This window comes from Cnephaeus nilssonii (assembly GCF_951640355.1).
Source record: "Cnephaeus nilssonii genome assembly, chromosome: 7".
NCBI classification, from domain to species: domain Eukaryota; kingdom Metazoa; phylum Chordata; class Mammalia; order Chiroptera; family Vespertilionidae; genus Cnephaeus; species Cnephaeus nilssonii.
In genome coordinates, this window is record NC_137078.1 from 82,540,775 (window position 1) to 82,560,248 (window position 19,474).

At 51.1% G+C, this 19,474-nt stretch overlaps 1 protein-coding gene across 1 annotated transcript in view; it reads right to left on the reverse strand.

The window, feature by feature from the left end:
- Nucleotides 1-2,296: 2,296 nt before the first annotated feature.
- LOC307102653 (toll-like receptor 12) overlaps nt 2,297-19,474 on the reverse strand; it is a gene marked incomplete at its 3' end in the record, with an annotated part of 89,840 nt that continues 72,662 nt past the window's right edge. Inside the window, exon 2 of the mRNA XM_079776362.1 lies at nt 2,297-5,035. Coding sequence (XP_079632488.1) covers nt 2,297-5,017 — 2,721 coding nt within the window. The 5' untranslated portion in view covers nt 5,018-5,035. The remainder of the gene's footprint in view (nt 5,036-19,474) is intronic.

Consider the following 19,474-nt stretch of genomic DNA (forward strand, 5'->3'; position numbering starts at 1 on the left):
CAGCTTTGCAGGGTCAGGTAAGGACATTCATTTCAGGAACATCTATCCTGCAGAGGAGGAATGGAGGTGAGAATACACAGAGAGAAACACACCACTAGAACACTAGAGGGCACCCCTCACCCTAAATCCAGCCCAGAACTGTTCTATGGTTTCCTTTAGCCTTTGTCTGTAAAGCCTGGCATTGGACAGAAGAGGAAAATTAAAGCCAAGAGGTCAAGTTCCCTGGCCCAGTGTCACATAGAAATAAACAACAGAGCCTGAATCAGACCCCAGTTCTCTGCTTCGGCATCCGTCAAGATTGTTTTCTGGCCCTAGCCAGCTTGGCTCAGTGGATAAAGCGTCAGCCTGAGGACTGAGGGGTCCCAGGTTCGATTCTGGCCAAGGGCACATGCCTGGGTTGCAGGCTCGATCCCCAGTGGGGGGCGTGCAGGAGGCAGCCGATCAATGATTCTCTCTCATCATTGATGTTTCTATCTCTCTCTCCTTCTCCCTTCCTCTCTGAAATCAATAAAGAAATATATATATTTTTAAAAAAGAACAGTCGAGTGAATGAGGCAAAAGCCAGATATATATATATATATATATATATATATATATATATATATATATATAAAGATTGTTTTCTGTTCATAGCTGTCTGTTAAGATTCTCTTTGAGCTGGGCCAGCACTAGGCTCTGAGGATGCAGAGATGAATCACACGTGGTCCCTGCCCCCAGGATTTGATCTCCAAACTTCCCTGGTCAAGTGTTCTATTAGTAAATTAGTAACGTTTCCTACTAGTAAGACATTTTTTAGTACACACTCCCAACATGTGTGCTTGTGTGGTGTTTTTTTAAAATCCTCACCGGAGGATATTTTCCCATTGATTTTTAGAGAGAGTGGAAGAGAGAGGGAAAGACAAAGAGGAACATTGATGAGAGAGAAACACATCAACTGGTTGCCTCCTGCACAAACCCCAACCAGGGCCTGGGCCGGGGAGGAGCCTGCAACCAAAGTACGGGCCCTTGACCGGAATCGAACCCAGGACCCTTTGGTTCACAGATCGACACTCTATCCACTAAGCCAAACCGGCTAGGGCCCAACACATGTGTACTTACTTATAAATTATATGCATGTAGTACATATATAATTGCATGACAAGCTAACTTTTATTGAACATTTACAGTGCATTATTAGGTCCTGCTTCCCATGCTTTATACATACTAACTCACTTAATCCTTGGAAAGCCCTTTGAGGGAAGGTGTAATACTATCCCATACTGCAGAAGAGGGGACTGACATGCAGAGGTTAAGTAGCATAACAAAGCCATAAGACTGAAAAGTTTTAAAATTTTCTTCCTAAGCCCCCGTGGCTCATCTTGTGCACCCCCCGCCCCCCTTGGAGACCACTGCTCTGGGGACTCCCAGACCTGTAAGGGCTGGAACGGTGTGGTCAGTACTTTGAGGAAGGGGAGTGCAGGAAGTTATGGGAACCCAGAGGCTGGGAGGTCAGGAATGGCTTTTGGAGAAAGCGATGGCTGAGTTGAGTCTTACAGGATGCGCAGTAGTTCCCCAGAAGAACTAAAGTGGGAGGGAGGGATGGCACACGCAAAGGCCCAGAGGCAGGAGAGCAGGGTGTCCTGGGAGCTGAAGCACGGAGTGCCGAGGAGGTGGGTTCCCCTCCCAGTGTTGCTCTGAGGTTCAAACAAGGTGACAGATAGGACCATGCTCTCTGTCCTCATTGAGGGAATAGACAATCGGTCTGCTGCCTCCTGGGCAGCATCCCAGCTTTTTGGTCCTCGGCTGCCAATTCCCCTATAACCCAGATGGCGGGAGGGGCCGCTCTGCCCCTTCAAGATCTGCTTGAACTTGGCCTGGACCCCATTCCAGAGCTTAGGAGTACTCTGAGCCTTCCTTTCTTTCCCGTACTCTCCCCGAAATCCCCCTTTATTTCCTCCAGGCTACAGTTTTCATGACCCCGCCCCCTTCACCCTCTTTCTCATGTGAGTCTCCATCAAAAAACAAAAACTCCAATTAAGCCATTCATTTCATGTATTTAGTCAATTTACTGAGGATCCGGACATCTTGAGATCACATCACATACCTCATGGCTACCTGCATCCCCCAGGTTTCCTCATTCAGCCTCCAGAGCCTTCCCAAAGCCCTGTGTTCCCAAAGCCGTTGGTTCATCCTCCCTATACACAGCACCCACCTCCCCAAAGCTCAGTTCCGTCTCACTCACTGACACATACCCACGCTCCCCCGGCCAGGATGGCTTTCCTTCCTCTCCCCGCCCTCCGACATGCATGCACTCACTCTAGCCCAGCCTGGCTTGCTCCAGCCTGCTCCCCAACCAAGCCCAGAAGCCGTCCTTTCTTTCCTCTTCCTCAGGCCACAAGCAGTAGTCTCCTCTGCGGAGCAGCCACGCCAGCCTATGGTAGCGGGGGAGCTGGTGGCGGGAGACCCGCTCCAAGAAGACCAGCAGCAGCAATGGGGGCCGGGGGGCGGCCAGCAGGAGGGAGGTGGCCAGGCGGAGCTCCAGGCGGCAGCGTGGGGTATGCAGCGCCTGGCAACTCAGCACGCAGAGCGTGACCTGGCTGTTGGCCATGCTCTCCACCACATTGTCAGCCACGTCCTTGCCTGGCTCAAAATCGCGCTCGGGGAGGCAGAGGCGCAGCCCCCTGCGGCCCTCCAAGGCAGGCAGCAGCTCCTGCACCACCCAGGCCTGGTCTTGCCTACAGTGGGACACAAAGACGTCATAGAGGAACCTCTTGCCCTCACCCTTCCGACCCCTCAGGTCCTGAAGCCAAGCCCTGAATAAGGCCTGGAGATAGAGGAGCCAGGAGTTCCTGGCTTCCTGTAGGAGGGGCAAGGAGATCAGCAGAAGCAGCAGGGCAGAGCTGCCCAAAAAGAGGCCCAACTCCAAAGTCCTGGGGCAGTGACTCCGGAGAAAGGGGAAGAGGGGACGCTTGGGGTGGACCCCGGCTTCTGGCTGGCACAGCTGGGTGGAGGCTATATGCACATATGTTCTGGGGGACCGCTCAAGCCAGGGCTCCACCCAGGCGTTGGCACACTGGCAGGCCAAGGACGAGGTCAGCACATACACGTACCGCGGCATCTGGGGACTGTGCTGCCGGAGACTGCCGTCCAGCACAAGGCCTTCCTCCCAGTCTAGCACCAAGACCTGGAGACTCCCCAGGCCCTGGAAGGTGACCGCAGACAGCGTCTCCAGCCCGGTATCATACACGTGCAGTACCTGGAGCCCGGGCAGCTCCCCCACCAGCTCCTCCAGCTGCAGGCGGCGGGGCTGCGCGCGGGACTGCAGTCTCTGCAGCTTCAGCTCCCGTAGACTGGGCAGCCCCGTGATGCAGCAGGGCTTGGGGCCATGCCCGTCCCCCTGTACCCTAAGATACTGGAGCCTGGGGAGCTGCCAGAGGAAGAAGCTGGGGGTGTCTTGGGAACAGAGGCCGTCCAAGCTACTGCCAAACAGGGAGAGTTGGCGAAGGTCAGGGAAGATCTTGGTGACATTCTGGGTCCCCAGCTGCAGTCCCCAGCCATTTAGAGTCAAGGTCTGTAAGGCTGGAAAGACAGGAGAAGCCAGCTCCCAAAGCTCCCCGCCTGGCACTGCATGAAGCTCCAAGCTGGTCAGCCTCATGGGCAGGGACAGCGCTGCCCCAGAAGGGCCAGAGGGGAGCGGCAGTCTCAGGTCCTGCAGACTCTCTGGGCCCAGGAAGTCCCAGGCTGGGCTCGGCACAATGTGGGTCTTCAGCAGGTTGAGGGTGGTCAGTGCAGGCAGAGGAGCCAACCAGCCCTCGCCCAGGGCCTCCAGTGGATTGTTACTCAAGTCCAACATCTCCAGCCTCCTTAAGCCCTGGAATACCTGGCCCTCCAGCCAAACCAGCTGGTTCATCTGAAGTAGCAGCTCCCGCAGGTGGGACAAACAGGAGAAGGTGGCTGGGGCCAGGCTCTGCAGCTCGTTGCTGGACAGGTCCAGGGCCCGCAGTCCTGACACAGCTCCTGTCTCATTCGGGCACAGCGCAGCACTGCGTAGCTTGTTGCCACTCAGGTTCAGTCTCTGAAGCCCGGGCAGGGCAGCCAGCAAACCTGGTGGCAGGTCCATCAGGCCACTTCCCTGGAGACTCAAGCTCTTCAGGCTTTGGCAGGAAGCCAGGGCCTCCAGAGCTATGTGTTCTATCCGCGTCCATCCCAGTCCCAGATTCAGCTCTTGCAGCTCGAAGTGGGCAACTGTCCCGGAGGGCAGCTCTGCCGTGTCCGTGTATGTCACAGACAGGGCATCCAGCCTCTGCAGCCCCAGTCCCATCACTGCAGCTGCCTTCATCTTCGTGTGGTCCAGTTTCAGAGTCCCCAGCTTGAGGCCCTGGAGGGCCCCAGGACTGGCCATCTTCAGCCGATTGTTTGACGTCAAGTCCAGCATCTCCAGAGTCCAGGCGTCGCCAGAGGAGGAGCCAAGCACCAGGTCCGGGAAGATGTCGGCCAGCTGCCCCACATTCTCAAGGCAACTCAAAGTGAGGGACAGCCGCCGTAGGTTGGGAGGCAACCGGACACCCGAGCTCCCATTCAGGCAAAAGCCCGAGAAAGCCAAGTACTGGAGGGAGCTCAGGTTGCCCAAGGCATCAGGGGGTAGGAAGAGGTCTTTCAAGGGGAGCCTTATGAAAGACAGGCGCTGCAGCTGCCCCAGGCCCCGGAAGGCTCCTGGCTGGATCTGAGTGAGATGCAGGTTCAGCCCCAGGACCTTGAGGCCAGGGAAGCGGGAGAAGGCGTCCGTGGGCAGAACCGAAGGGGAACCACTGAGACAGAGCCCCTCCACACCCTGTGGCACAGCCTCCAAGGCCTTGGTCACGTTGCTCACCCTGGAGCATGCTGCAAGGAGGGGCAGGCTGGAGTCCAAGCGGCAGAGGAAGAAACGGGAGACCAGATGCAGCCTGGAGCCTTCGGTCACTAAGCAGTTGGAAATGGTCCAGCCCGAGATCAGAGGAAGGAACAGGAGCAGACCAGGCAGCAGCAAATGTCCGCCCATCTCCGCACCACGTCGGCTCTACAGACAAGCAGAATCAGAACCTTACTGTCTGTCCTTTCCCAGAGAGGAGCCCAGACCCCTTCCTCCCCATTCACACGCACATACCCAGTACTCACAGCACGGGCAGGCTACACCGCACCGGGGACCCAGGAGGGTCTGGAAGCAGGTCTGGGGGCCACAGTGCTTCCAGACTAGAACTGCTGGGAGGGTGGGCCAGACTAAGAGATGCTTAGAGCAGAGGCTCCAAAGGTCAGGGAAGGCAGAAGTGCTCTCGTGAGAGGAAGGGCCCGGTCTCACGTCTCTGTTGTGAGGAAGTGAGCATTTCTGGGCACAACATTTGGGGCCCAAAGCCCAGGATCCCACTCTGCCGTGGTCCTGAGCCATGCACTGGGCTTCCGCTTCCTCACCTGTAAGCTAAGCATACTGATTCCTGCTTCGTAGGGTTGCTGCAAATTACATATAAGTGTCAGAATGAGGGTTGTCTCCTCATCATCCCCTTTACTACTTCCTCTCCTTACTTTAGAAAGGAGGTCTTGAGTAAATCAGGATTTTTAAAAGGCAGATGTTTTACAAGCAAAATAGTACATCAACATGATGCCTTCTTGGACATCTTGTAATGCTCCACACAGAATGTTCCAAAAAAACCAAGATTTATCCAAGAGGAGTCTAGGGCCCCATCCTGCCCGTCCAGGCTGGGGCTAGGAAGAACGCTCTCCATGGCCTCGACCTTGACATGCACTACCAGGACGGAGCCAGGACCCCAGGGGAGAACAGAAAGAGAAGAAGCAAGGTGCTTTATGGCTATCTCAATGCATAAACTATTCAATATCCGATCATGATTTTAAACAATAATAAACTCAGAAGAAAAGCACCTTCGTTGAGGTTCTTTCTGTCTCCACCACCTTCTTCCCTCCCCAAACCCAGTGATCACCTTGCCTGTGAGTTCTGAACTGGTCATCAAATAATAATCTTTAATCAAACAAGATGATTTCATTGCATAATGGTATTCGGGTAACAACACTAGAATTCTCAATAAAAAGCAGGAACATTTGACCCACAGCTCCACCAACAACAAAGGCAGTGGCTTAGGTTGCCTAAGTGAACTTCCGTTGTTATCCCAGCTTTAAACACTTTTCATGTAACTTCCATTTCTTACACCTTCGTAGGTACTAGGCATCCTGAGAAGCACTTTAAACAATGTAAGCCCAGAAATGTTCTATTTCCCAGAATCCTTTTTAATAATAAAGTAACTAACATTTGAGAGCATGCTATGTGCCCGTCATATGCTCTCTTTTCACTCTAACAACCCAGTTTGTGTGTCCCCCTCCCCACACACACTCTCCCCAACTGGAGAACTGTGGCCCACGGAAGTTCGGCGGGTTCCGAGGTCGTTCGTTTCTTCCTGTGTAAAAGGTGAAAATGCCCCAGCTGTTACTTCCCCATTTGGGTTTCCAGGGGACCGTTGGGGTTTGACTGCGAGTTTCTTTCTTGTTATTGCCTGAGTGGCTGTGGTGTTTCAGGTGTAATTCGCAGGCAGCCTGAGTAAAGGATGCCCTTGTTTCGTGTCAGGGCAAACATCTCCAGGACAGAGAGAGGAGTCTAAACGAGGGCTACAGGATGTGGCCATATTTTCACGGAGGCACAGAACACATGGGGATCCAGCCAGGGCGGGGCCAGACTAAGGAAGAGCTCCCAGCTGCAGCCCTTCTGGGGAAGTGAAAGAGGTGGGCCCAACAGTGGCCCCGGCTTCTCCATTGTCTTCCCGGAGGTTCTTTCTGTGATGAGGAACAGAAGTCAACTCAGACCCCACCCCACCCCCAGGTCCGTCTGTTGGGAGGAATCTCTGGAACCCTCGGTCAGCTGGGCCTGGAGAAGGACCGAGGAGTGGAGCAGGCAGAGACCTGCCAGTCGCTCCTGTCTCCCACCTCTGCTTCAGCTTTCCCCGCCGAGCCGCCATCTCTGCTTCTACCTTCTCAGGGCCGACTATGGCCACCCCATCCCCAGGGAACACCAGGACAGCTTTGGGGGGGGGGTGCAGAAGATCCATCCCTCCCTGTTCTAGTCACGTGTACCCTCTTCCACCTACTCCCACCACCCACCACATCTGCTGGAGGTCCCTCCTTCCCTGCTGGCTTTGATGCTCTTTCTCAGCCCCCACCAGGAGCCACTGAGGGAGCTCAGAGGGCAGGAGAAGCCAGCATCTTCCTTCCTTGGGGACTTCTGAGAAATCCCTTTCCATATGGTTCCCGTCGATGTCGTGACCTTGCTGGGATGTTCTGCTTGGGGACGAATGGCTTTCTCCGCGGACCGGGGAGAGAAGCAAAATGTTCTCTTGCTCAGCGTAGCAGCGGTTAAATCCCCAAAAAGGGCTTGCAGGTTGGGCTGTCAGGAGCCATTTGGTCCTGGTTTCTCAGTGTTCCCTTTCCTTTTGGCCTGCAGATTTTATTTAGACTGTCTTTTTTTTTTTTTTTTAAACAATGTGTACAAGGCCTGTTAGATATTCTCTCTGTTCCCTCACTCATGCAGTTATTCTGAGCTGCACAGGGTACCAAGGCCAAGGAGGCAGAGTCTTTGCCCTTGGGAGGCTCGTGGTAGGTGGGGGAAACACACCCATGAAAAGAGGAGTGACCCGATGCCCCTGGTTTCTCCTGCTATCAGACCACACTCCCCTTTAATGCATATGCAGCAGTAATCTGAACCCTCACTCTCCAAGACTTCAGGAAATCCTCTTTCCAGGTTTCCTTTCCCAAGGATCTCTGAGAATTCTTACATGTTCTTCCTATTTGTGGTTGTCACTTGTCACCTCGGTCTGCCCTACTGGATCCCTGGTGTAGACCTAGGCAGGGCCTCCCCTCCCCAGACTCCTTCCCATTCAACTTCGTCTAACAAAGCCATGTTCCCAGGGAACCCCAGGCTCCCGGCTCTCCTCTGCATTCCCTCCCTAGGTGATCTCATTGGTCTCATGGCTTTTACATACCATCCGTCTGCCAATGACTTTACAAATCTATATCACCACCACTGACTTCTCCCCTAAGCTCCAGACTTATATCCAACTGCCTATTTGTTATCTTCGTGTGGAGGCCAACCGGCCATTGAAACTTAACTGAGCCTGAACCACATCCAGCACAGCCAGGGGTGAACCTGAGGAGGGGTGGTGAAGGATTAAAGAAGACAGACAAGAGAATACAGTTGGGGCTAGGTAGGATCACTGTGCCTGGATGAGGGAACAGTGGCACAGCCTGTAAGCCGAAGCTTTATTTATAGTCAGATCACACAAAGCAAAACAAAAGGGCAAGATGTTTACAATGTTCTTGCGAATTTCAAATCTGCTTTTTTCCTGTTGTTGCCATTCTCTGCTTTGTTTTGGCAGCACTTGCTGCACCTCCCACAGCCCACATCTCTTAGCTACCTAGGAACAAGGGAAGACTATAAGGTCAAGCTTAATGGTGCTAGGAGGGCTCTGCCCTCCAAACTGGGACTTGTATGTGGCTCTACCACAGGTCAGTCGGAGGCTTGGCCCAATAGCCGCTCCCTACATGAGACCAAACAAACTCCTAATTTTGTGCCCTGCTATTCCCACCCCAACCCGCTCCCCTCCAAGCTTCTCAATATCAGGGGACAGTGCAGTACATAGGATGACACTTATCCACTTAGTGCTCAATCTATAAACCTGAAAGGCACTCCTGATTCTGTTCTTTGCGTCTCTGTGTGTATGTGTGTTGGGAGGTTGTTTGTTTTGTAGATATGTGTGTGTCTGTCTTTTTATTAATCATGAGTTAACAGTACAAAACTAATGGCTTTACAGATGGATCACCACTTTAGGAACTTTCTGCCTGACACAAAAAATTCTCCTAGACCAGTGGTCGGCAAACTCATTAGTCAACATAGCCAAATATCAACAGTACGATGATTGAAATTTCTTTTGAGAGCCGAAAACCGACTTCTGCGCATGGGCCACGAAGTTTCAATCGCACTGTACGTGCGCGCCCACACGTAGTATTTTGTGGAAGAGCCACACTCAAGGGGCCAAAGAGCCACATGTGGCTCGCGAGCCGCAGTTTGCCAACCACTATCCTAGACTATTTAGAGGTTCTGCTCTCCCATCCTCTTTTCTTAGAAGATAATATGACTTTAAACCTAAAACAAAACAAAACACTTTGCAGTTTTTCCAAAATAAAATAAAAGAGAGACCATAACCTTGTTAAGAAGAAGAGGAAAAAGAAGGAAGAAAACAAAATAGAATTTAAGACTAAATCATTAAGTCAAAGTAAGCACTGAGTTGAAATAATACAAGCTCTATTACCAGAGCTACAAAGCACAAAAGCAATGGAAATTTTCATTTATTCACCCAACAAACAATAGCCTACTATGCGCAGGCATTATTCAAGCATGTCAAACGCATGGCCGGCGGGTTTGACGTGCTTGCAAGTTTTAAAGGCCTTTAAAGTGGTAGGGAATGAGCAGTAAACAAAACATAAAATCTCTGAGCTGTGGAAATTAATTTTAATGGGAGAGAAAAGACAATTGTAAGTAAATATGTAATATGTATTACGATAATTAGTTCTATGGAGAAAATAAAGTAATGAATGAGATCGAAAAGAACAAGGAGTGGGGATGGAGTTGCGATTTTAAGTAGGGTGGCCCAGGAAGACCTTTCTGAGGAGGTGACGTGTGAGCGGAAGCCTGAGAACATGAGAGAGAACCGTGCAGCTCTCTGGAGAAGAGCACTCAAGGCAGGAGAAAGAGCAAGTGCCAAGGCCCGGCGGAGAGCGTGTGCCTGGCCGGTTAGAAGAGAAGCCAGGAGGCTCCGGGGTGGCTATCCGGGAACGAGCCGTGTGACCCGGAACCTGGCTTCATCTCAACGTGGGTGCAGGGATTCCTTCTTTCCTGATTCGCCCATGCCTCTTCTGTGCCAGGAACCCTTTTCCCCAGGTTTACTGAGAAAACTGAGCCATAGGACAGGAACTGCTCGACTCCTCACCCCATCCCACACCCACAAATATGACCTCTTCACCATTCATCCTAACTGCCTTTCTCTCGCCTCAGAAGAGGTGTTTCCCTTTCTGTTCAAGGTTCATCTCAAGAGCATCTTTGCTCTTGGTCCCCACACCCATCTTCCCTGAGCGCTGTCTCTACCTAGTACTGGGTACTGATTCCTCTTTCCTCCATCCTCAAACTCTCCTCTACTAAAATAGTCCTCCCTAACCGAAACCGGTTTGGCTCAGTGGATAGAGCGTCGGCCTGCGGACTGAAAGGTCCCAGGTTTGATTCCGGTCAAGGGCATGTACCTTGGTTGCGGGCACATCCCCAGTGGGGGGTGTGCAGGAGGCAGCTGGTCAATGTTTCTCTCTCATTGACGTTTCTAACTCTCTATCCCTCTCCCTTCCTCTCTGTAAAAAAATCAATAAAATAAAAAAATATTTAAAATAAATAAATAAATAAAATAGTCCTCCTTGCCTGTAAATATCCTCAAAGTTCTACCAATTGAAACATAGCCAACTCTTTTGTTCTAGATTTGGCTGTTTCTTCCTCTTTCGTTCCCTTCTCCTCCAAGTAACTCAAAAGTGTTGTCTTACAGTCTGGCTCCATATCCTCACTTCTAATCCTCAACCCATAATTTGACTCCTGCCCTTCTGGGACCACAGGAACTCTTAAAATGCCAAATTCAACAGGCACCTTTTGTCCTCATCTTACTGGATTTCCCCACTGCATGGAACTACTTAGTCCCATGCATCCTGCATCTCTCCCCCAAGTCCTGCATCTCTTCCCCCAAGGTCAGAGTACCCGAAGCAGGGCCTTTGACTTGCCCTTCGTGAGCTCCGTTCCCTCTTTCTTCCTTTAACACCCTCCAGAGTTGTAACAGAAAACGTGGCTGCCCAGCTGGCCCCAGCCTCTTCTGCAACTGGGTTTGGCACTATGAGTTCTTGCCAATAGGAATGAGCAGAAATGATGTGGCAACTTCTTGGTCTTACCCTTGGTGCTGTGGACCTAAAAATGGGAGGCTCATTTGAAGACAGTAACATCAGCCCACCAATCCGGGCTCAGACAGCTCCTTGGAACAGAGCTGATCCTGCTAGGCATGGACTACTCACACGTGGGCTTTTCATGTGAGGAAGAAATAAACATATCTCATTTAAGCTTTTGTATTTTGTAACTTTTCGTTATGGCAGCCTAACCTGTACTCAAAGTACTATAGCATTGACTTAAGTGCAGGTAATCCATAGGCCTTTAAAACTTACCCTACTCTCAATCCTGACCCTCCTGTTACACTCTCTTAACCCCTGTACTTCTCCTTCAAAGCACGTATCATAACTTGTGATTAAACAAGTATTTGTGTAATGTAGTGGTCACTATTGATTGCCTTCCCAACAACTCTCCTCCTTTCTTTTTATTGCACAGGATCTGATTTTATTCAGCTATTCATGCATTTTATTCAGATTCATTCTGTAAAAATGATAAGCCTAGGCCGATCAGAGTCTCTCTATTATATTTTGAACTAAGGAGCAAGTAATTAGACATTTATCAAAAGGACCTAAGATGGAAAGTTCACAATGTAGAAAGAGCCAGTGAGACTACAATGGACCATGTTGGGAACAAACATGCTCAGGAAACCAAAACTAAGAATGAGAGAGACCAGGGGGAAGGCTGCAGGCAGAGAGCACCTGTGCATGGCAGCTAATGGAGACATGAGGCCATCTGGACCTAGAATTATCTCCTAGTTCTAGTCTCTGTTCTTGGCTTTCCATAGACAGCATCTCCAATTATCCCTAAAATGCATCCTCTTTCCCTGGGCTAGCAAGAGTTGTTTCCCATAATCAATCAGGCCTGGATAAAACAGTAACTTTGGGCAAACCTATCCCACAAATACTTTTTGAACACCTATGTCCTCGGCCTTGTTGTATACCCTGGGGTACTGGGGGAAAAACAAGATGGGCAGCCTGAAGCATCTCTCTGAGAAGCAGAAATCAAATATATCACTCCTCTACCTGTTTATTATTATTCAACTAGAGGCCTGGTGCACGAAATTCGTACATGGGGCACAGGGTGGAGGCGGGGCGGGGGGGTCCCTCAGCCCAGCCTGCACCCTCTCGCAATCCAGGACCACTAACCCTTCCCTGCCTGCCTGCTCACCCCTAACCACCTCTGCCTTGGCCCCCGCCACCATGGCTTCGTCCGGAAGGACGTCCGGAATGATGTCTGGAAGGTCGTTCGGCTGTCCGGTCTAAATAACATATTAGGCTTTTATTATTATAGATTGCTTCTAATTGATCTCAGAATAAAGCCCTAAATCTTTATAGTGGTTTCCAAGGCAGCCCTGCATGATCCCGCTTCTGTCTACTTTTGGAACCTCGATTCTCAGTTATGTTGCTGCTCACTTCACTTTCAACTGTATCAGATCACTTTCAGGCCTCAGTGAGCCTGTGCCCACTCTCCTCCATCTGCTTGAATGTGGTGAGCAAAGGTCAGAGACAAAGGCAGTGATCATAACACTACCACGCGGTGAGCCTTATATATACTCTCTCTATATTATTCTTAATCTGTCACAAGGTGTATTCTGTTTTCCCCATTTTATAGACGAGAAAACCAAGGCTTCAGAAGTTTATTTACTTGCTTCAGATCCCATAGTGAGGACATGGCGGAGCCAAGATTTGAATCCAAGCCTGTTTGACTCTAAAGAACAGGCTGTGTCTTTGCCATTCTTTAGAACTCATCTTTTGGCCGGCAGACTTGGGTTTGAATTCAGGGCTCCAACCCTTCCTCAGTGAGTGGCCTTGAGCGAATCACTCAATCTACTGAGCCTTGTTTTCCTAATCTGTAAAATTAGACCCTACCCCAGAAAGTCATTGTGAGGTTAAAGTGAAAGAATGTGTGTAAGTGCTCATCCCAGTGCCTGGCCCAGTGCATCCAGTAAAGGAAGATATTGTTGTTTCATTATCATCAGCATTACTTTCTTCAAATAGCAATCTCTCCTTTGCCCTGTCCAGGTCAGAGCTCTGCATCTTGTCACAGACACAACCTAAGAGCTGCTTCTCTGCAGGGTCTCCTGGGGCCAGGCCTGCATGAGTCTGTGGAAGGAAACTCGGGCCAGCAGGGGAATGGCCTGTAATTGATCCCAGTTAGGGCTGGGCAGGCCCCGGCTTCCTCGGCTGGGGCCTCAGGAAGCAGGCCGCTGGCTGATTTATGTCCCGGCTGCACCGAGGATGACCTGGTGCCCTCTCTACGTGTTCCAGCAGCAGACAAGGCCATAAAACGGAATTGGTGCTGCACGTTTGTCCCTATCAGGGCCAACATGTACACTGTTGCACCCAGCTTAGGTCAATCCCCGGCAGGATCCTTCCTGGGAAAGGTTGGTGTGTGTGACCACCCAGTGCGGTCAGGCCACTGGGGGTTCAGGGACAGTGGACGGAAGGGAAATCACAATAGCATGTGTGCTCTCGGGCTGCAGTGATCATCTGCTGTGAATGACCCCAACCCACATCCTGAACCTGTAGCTCCCCCCAGCCTCAGACCCCACTACCCAATGGGCTCCTGGATGCTTCCTCCTGCATACCCCATAGGCCCGCAGCTGAACTCATGCTGTTCTCTCTTCTCCGCCACTTCCTCCCTGGCCTGGTGCAGCATCTTTGTATACCTCCTTTGTATACCTCCTTCGTACTCCCTGTTTTGTAATTGGGACATTCCCACAGGTTTTATCATTATCTGTGGCTCGGTCTGTCTCCTCCAATAGACCATGAACTTAGAGACAAAACAGTGGGCCTGATTCATCTCCGCACCTCCGATGCCTAGAGCAGAGCTGGTGCCAAGGGCGTTCCATAAAACTTTGATGAATGAATGAGTGAATGAACGGATGAAGGAATGAATATATAAATGAACATAAATGGGTCTCTTTCAGGGAAATTTTTAAATAAAGAATGGGGCTTCTAAGAGGGACACTTCAAGTTCCACTGGGAATAGTAAAGTTAGATGTTAGCATCTTAGAGCCAGAATAGCCATATTAATTGCAGACTCTGATCTCTCAGAGTCTTAGATGACTTAGACCGAAAGAGGTTAGATAACTTTCTGAAGCTGAACAGTGATTTAGTGGCAGAGCCTCTGGACTAGCCTCCAAACCTCCTAACATTATAGTCTGGAGCCTTTTCCTCTCTCTCTGTACAGGCTGAGCTTAAGCAAGCTCCTCGCAGATTCCCGAGTTTGGCTTCTAAGAATAGACTATAGCAGGCAGAGGGTACTCTAGGCTATCTATAAAGTTTTATTAACAACAACATGATTCATAGAAAAACCGAGTCAGCGTCTCAGAAATTTCTAGTTCTAAGAGCAAGTGTAGAACATATGACTGTGTGCTCCTTATCCTCTCTAAGCTTCAGTTTCCTCATCAGCAAAATGAGAGCAATAATAGCACCTGCCCTGACAGGATGCCTGTGTTTCTCTTTAGGCTCTTGTGGTAGCTGGTATTATTATTCCAACCATTGGCTGAGCTCCTCATCTCTGCCCATTGCAATGAGACTGGCAGTGCCTCTCTGAGAAGGGAGGGGGGAGGGCACCTCACTGCCCCCTTGGTGTCAGCCTAGGTCATTGTTTTCCTTTGGCCAATGGAATCTTACCTTATAATAGAGAAACATGCAAATTGACCACACCTCCGCTATGCCCACGATTGGGCCGGCAGGAGGCTGGGGGCGGGACTCCGGGTGGCATATCCGCCATTGAGAAGTTCAAGATGGCGGTGCCAAGTGGCCAGGCCCATGCTGCCGCTCCCGGGGGTGCCTGGGGCGATCAGCACCCCGGGGGGGCGTGGCCGGGCCATGCCGCCGCTCCCGGGGGTGCCTGGGGCGATCGGCACCCCGGGGGTCGTGGCCGAGCCCATCGGCACCCCGGGGGGCGTGGCCGGGCCCATGCCGCCGCTCCGGGGGGTGCCTGGGGCGATCGGCACCCCGGGGGGGCGTGGCCGGGCCCATGCCGCCGCTCCCGGGGGGTGCCTGGGGCGATCGGCCACCTAGGGGGGCGTGTCCGGGCCCCTCCCGCCCCTCCCGGGGGTCCCAGGGTTGATCGTCCACCTGGGAGGGCACGGTACTGCCCCTCCCGGGGGTCCGGGGGTCGATGGGCCACCTGGGGGGGCATGGCCCGGCCCCTCCCGCCCCTCCCAGGGGTCCCAGGGGCCGAGGCTTTCCGGGCCTTGGGCACCAGCGGGGAGCCTGCACTGATCGCAGGAAACCACTGGGGGTCGGCTCCTGTGATTGGTAGCAGGGACGCTGGGTGCAGCGAGCCCAAGGCCAGGAAAGCCTGGGGTGGAGGCTTTCCCGGCCTTGGGCACCAGTGGGCAGCCTGCACGGATCGCAGGAAACCACTGGGGGTCGGCTCCTGCGATCCTTAGCAAGGATGTTGGGTGCCGCCGAGCCCAAGGCCACCGCCCGGGGCCAAGCCCCGGCCCTGAAAAAGGCAGAAGGCGGTGGCCACAGCCAAGGCCTGGGTCCCTGGTGCCGGCAGAAAACTGGTGCAGGCAGCCAGGTGAATGAAGGTCTATTGCACGAATCTTCGTGCAAACGGGCTACTAGTCATAATAATAAAAGGCTAATATGCAAATGGTCGTCATGCCGTGACACCGTAACAACCGATCAGCAGGGACCTGAGGCTGCATAGCGCTTGGCAGGGCTTGACAGGGGACCTGAGGCCGTGCCCCCCACCCAGCAGGGCTTGACGGGGGACCTGAGGCCGCACCTCCCGCCTGGCGGGGCTTGACGGAGTTGGGGCTGGCCGGGTCTGGGTCTCGCCCAATGGGGGTGGGGCTGGCTGGGTGCAATTTCAAGGCGCACGTGGGTGGGCAGGGACTTGACTCTAGGTCCTGTGGCACACCCCAGACTATGACAGGAGGGAGATTTTCATATACATTTTACTAATTTTCTTTCATCTCTGACACTTCTACTATAGAGAAAGGGCAAATAGCAATATTAAAATATTTCCTCTAATTAATTCCCTTTTAATGTTCACAAATTTCATGCACCAGGCCCCTAGTGTAAATATAAGTGACCTATGCCACATTCCAGCAGAAGTTTTAGGAGTCACTGCAAGGTTCAGCCATTTTTCCTCCATCTCTAGGATGACACAAGGGCTGCTCCTTCCATCTGAGATAGACAGTGAAGACAGAACAGAACTCAAATGACCTGCGGCTGTCATTTAACATGCGTGAGAAATAAACCTTTGTTGTTGGCGTGTTGGCAGCTGCTGAAATTATAGAGGTGATTTCTGCTGCATAGCCTAGCCTATGCTGACTAATAATCTTTTGCTTATACTATAGACAGACACATTTGGGACACCTTAAAGGGGAGGATGGGTTTTGTGGTTAAGGATAGCCACAAAATGCATCAAATCCCAGGTCGTCTTAGGGCTAAGCGTTAGTTAGTAGTCAGGGGAAACTTCCATAATAAAGAGGCTCCAAAATAAAAGTCTTAAAGAAGATACACTCTCATAAAACAGTGCAGAGACAAGTGGCGGATCCAGGGGGTTAGGCAGTTCAGCTCCATGAGGTTGCCCAAAGTCCAGGTTCCTTCCAACTTGTTGCTCCTGCTTTCCTCTGTGGTGTGGGGGTCCTCATCTGCACCATGTCCACATCCTAGCCTGCAGGAAGGAGGAGGGACAGCCAGTGTTCCTTTTCAGGATGTGCAGAGACCTTGCCCACACCACTCACAGTCCATTGGCCAGATCTTATTTAAATGGCCACAGCTAAAACAGGAGGCTGGGAAAGTAGGTTCTAGCCAGGTGGCCATGTGCCATGATGAAATGCAAAGGAGACTTCTGATTAGTAAAAGGGAAAAGGCATAGTTCTGCGGTGGCTCACACAGGCTCACAGTCTAGCAGGGAAGCCAGGATTGGGAAACATTGTTCTACTCGCTGCCTCCAGCTCTTCGAACCCTCAGGAGTCTGAGGCTCTGGGCTGCACCTTGAGTGTCCCGCTAACACGAGCATGTCAAACTCATGCCCACGGGCCACATGCCTCATTTATTTGGCCCGTGTTAGCCTTTGAGTTTGACATGCTTGCTAGAGTCTAACACAGTGACCACAATTTTATGATCCTGAAATGGAGCAAAATGGAAAAAGCATAGGAGTCATTGGACTTGGCATGCCATTAGCTGAGTGACAGTGAACAAATCACATATAGGAGGTATCTTCTCTTTACTGCCAGTCCAGGATCTCAGTTCTAGAGATGGCCCTGCCCCTCTTGTATCCACAGGGCCAGGAGAAGAGCCCAACACACCAGTAACTGCTCCCCACCCCTAGGCCACAGATGATTGGTCAGGGCAGGCACCTGACTCAAGCTGAGCCAATCACATCCTATCTCCACGATCCTGGACTATAAGTTGGGAGGACTATGTGTGTCTAGTATGGGTCCTGGGAAATGGAGTACCTAGTAATTATCAAATGAATGAATGAATGAATGAATGAATGAATGAATTTGCTTCTAAATCACTTATAGGGTTTGGTAAAAAGATAGATAACAACAATAAGTAACATTTATTGAGCACTTATTATTCTAAGATTTTTCATGTATTTAATCACTAATCAGATCAATGTACTGAATATTACTATTTCCTTTTATAGATAAGATACTGAAGCACAGAAAAGTGAAAGATGTTGCCCAAGTTCACTGGGTTAGTGGCAAAACTATTGCAAAACTATTGCAAATCTAAGCAGCCTGGCTTCAAGGCCCCCTCACTCGACCACTGCACCAGACAGCCTCTGTCATCAGCAGCCCACCCAGACTTAGAGAATTGGATTCTCTGGGGGTGGGACCCTGGAATCTGTATGTGAACAAGTTCCACAGGTGATTCTGATGCACAGCCGAAATTAGACCTAAAACTGAGTCTGGAAAGTAACAGTAAGCCTGGGGCCATGAGAATAGAATAAGGCTGCTTCCAGGATTTTAAAATTTATCTGATCATGTGAACAAAGGCCTACCAAATAACGCTGACTAATTGTATCCTCTTTGTGAGGAGGAAACTCAAACTCAGATCAATGACCAAGAACCCTCTGGGGACCTGCTAGCAGCGGGCCAGCTCAGGGGACCTGCCTCTGCGACATTTGCCTACGGGAGTCCTGCCACAGGCCCGCTGTTCTGGGGGGAGCCTGGACTGCCTGGGTACCTGCTTAGTTCCTGGACTTTGATCTCCCATCTGACCTCCTTCTCACCCCTGCTCTGATCTGGCAACTCCCGCTGGGTTGACCCCATCTCTGACCTCAGCCTGCCCCAGTTTCAGCCTCACTGCCCCCGGCTGATATCTCACATGATGACAGCCCCAGGCGGGACAATATTGGGATCAGCCAGTGATAATGGGAGCAAGACATCTCCTCTAATAATGTAGTGACAAATGGACGTGTCAAAAGACCTGTGACTTTCAGAGTAGAGTTCAGGTATCCGAAACCAGCTCTGCAACCATCACAGAATGTGGGATTCAGAAACAGTGAGAACTAAGTAGCCCTTGATACTAACTGGAGCAACGGCTCTTTCACTCATTGAACAAATGGTTATTGAGAGCCGATGCCATGACGGTTTCTGTGTTAGCACCGAGGGCAAAAAAGATGAACAGACGTTGTCTCTGCCCCCAAGGAGTTCCCTCATGCCCAGTGCTGCTGTGGCACCCTGGAAGAGGATGCTTCAAAGATTAGCCAGTGAATTGGACCACAGAGAAGAGAGGCTACAGGATTGCATTTTCAGAGAGGGAATGGTTCTAGCTTTGTCTGAGGTTGCAAAGTCCCTCAAATACTGGACTGGCCTATGCAAGGTTGGGGAGCTGGAAATGAGCCTCGGGACACAGACACCTTAAAACACACACACCTACATCTGTCTGTGCACCAGAGATTCAGGCCCAGGCCCTCCTGGTGGGCATCAAAAGGCCTCAGGGTTGGAATATCCATTCCCATTTTGTCTCTGCCTATATTCTCATTTGGTGTATCATTTTGGACAATTTACATTCCCTCTCTGGGCCTCAGTTTCCTCAGACCATTTTTTTTCCCTTTTGAATGCTCAGCTCCTCAAAGAGTGTTTGGTAAATGTTTGTTGAATGAGTGCATGAACCTCTGAAGTCCCTTCCAGGTCTGATATTGTAAGTCTGTGAGTCAGAGACATCTTGGGGAAAGAATGGGATTGGACAGAAAGAAAAAGTTTAGTCCCACTCCCACGGGACCCTGGGTCACACTCCATTATGCAAGTAGGATCTGCCCCTTATGGATCACCTCTCCTTTCCCTTCATCCCCTTGCTTCATTTTCCATCTCCTCTGCACTCCCTTCTACCCCAAACATGTTATTGTGGGTTGCACTGTGTCCCCCCCCCAGAAAAGATACGTTCAAGTCCTAACCTCCAGTACTTGTGGATGTGATCTTATTTGGAAATAGGGTCTTCGTAGATGTACTCAAGTTAAGAAGATTAGAGTGAGCCCCACTCTAACAGGATTACTGTCCCTATAAGA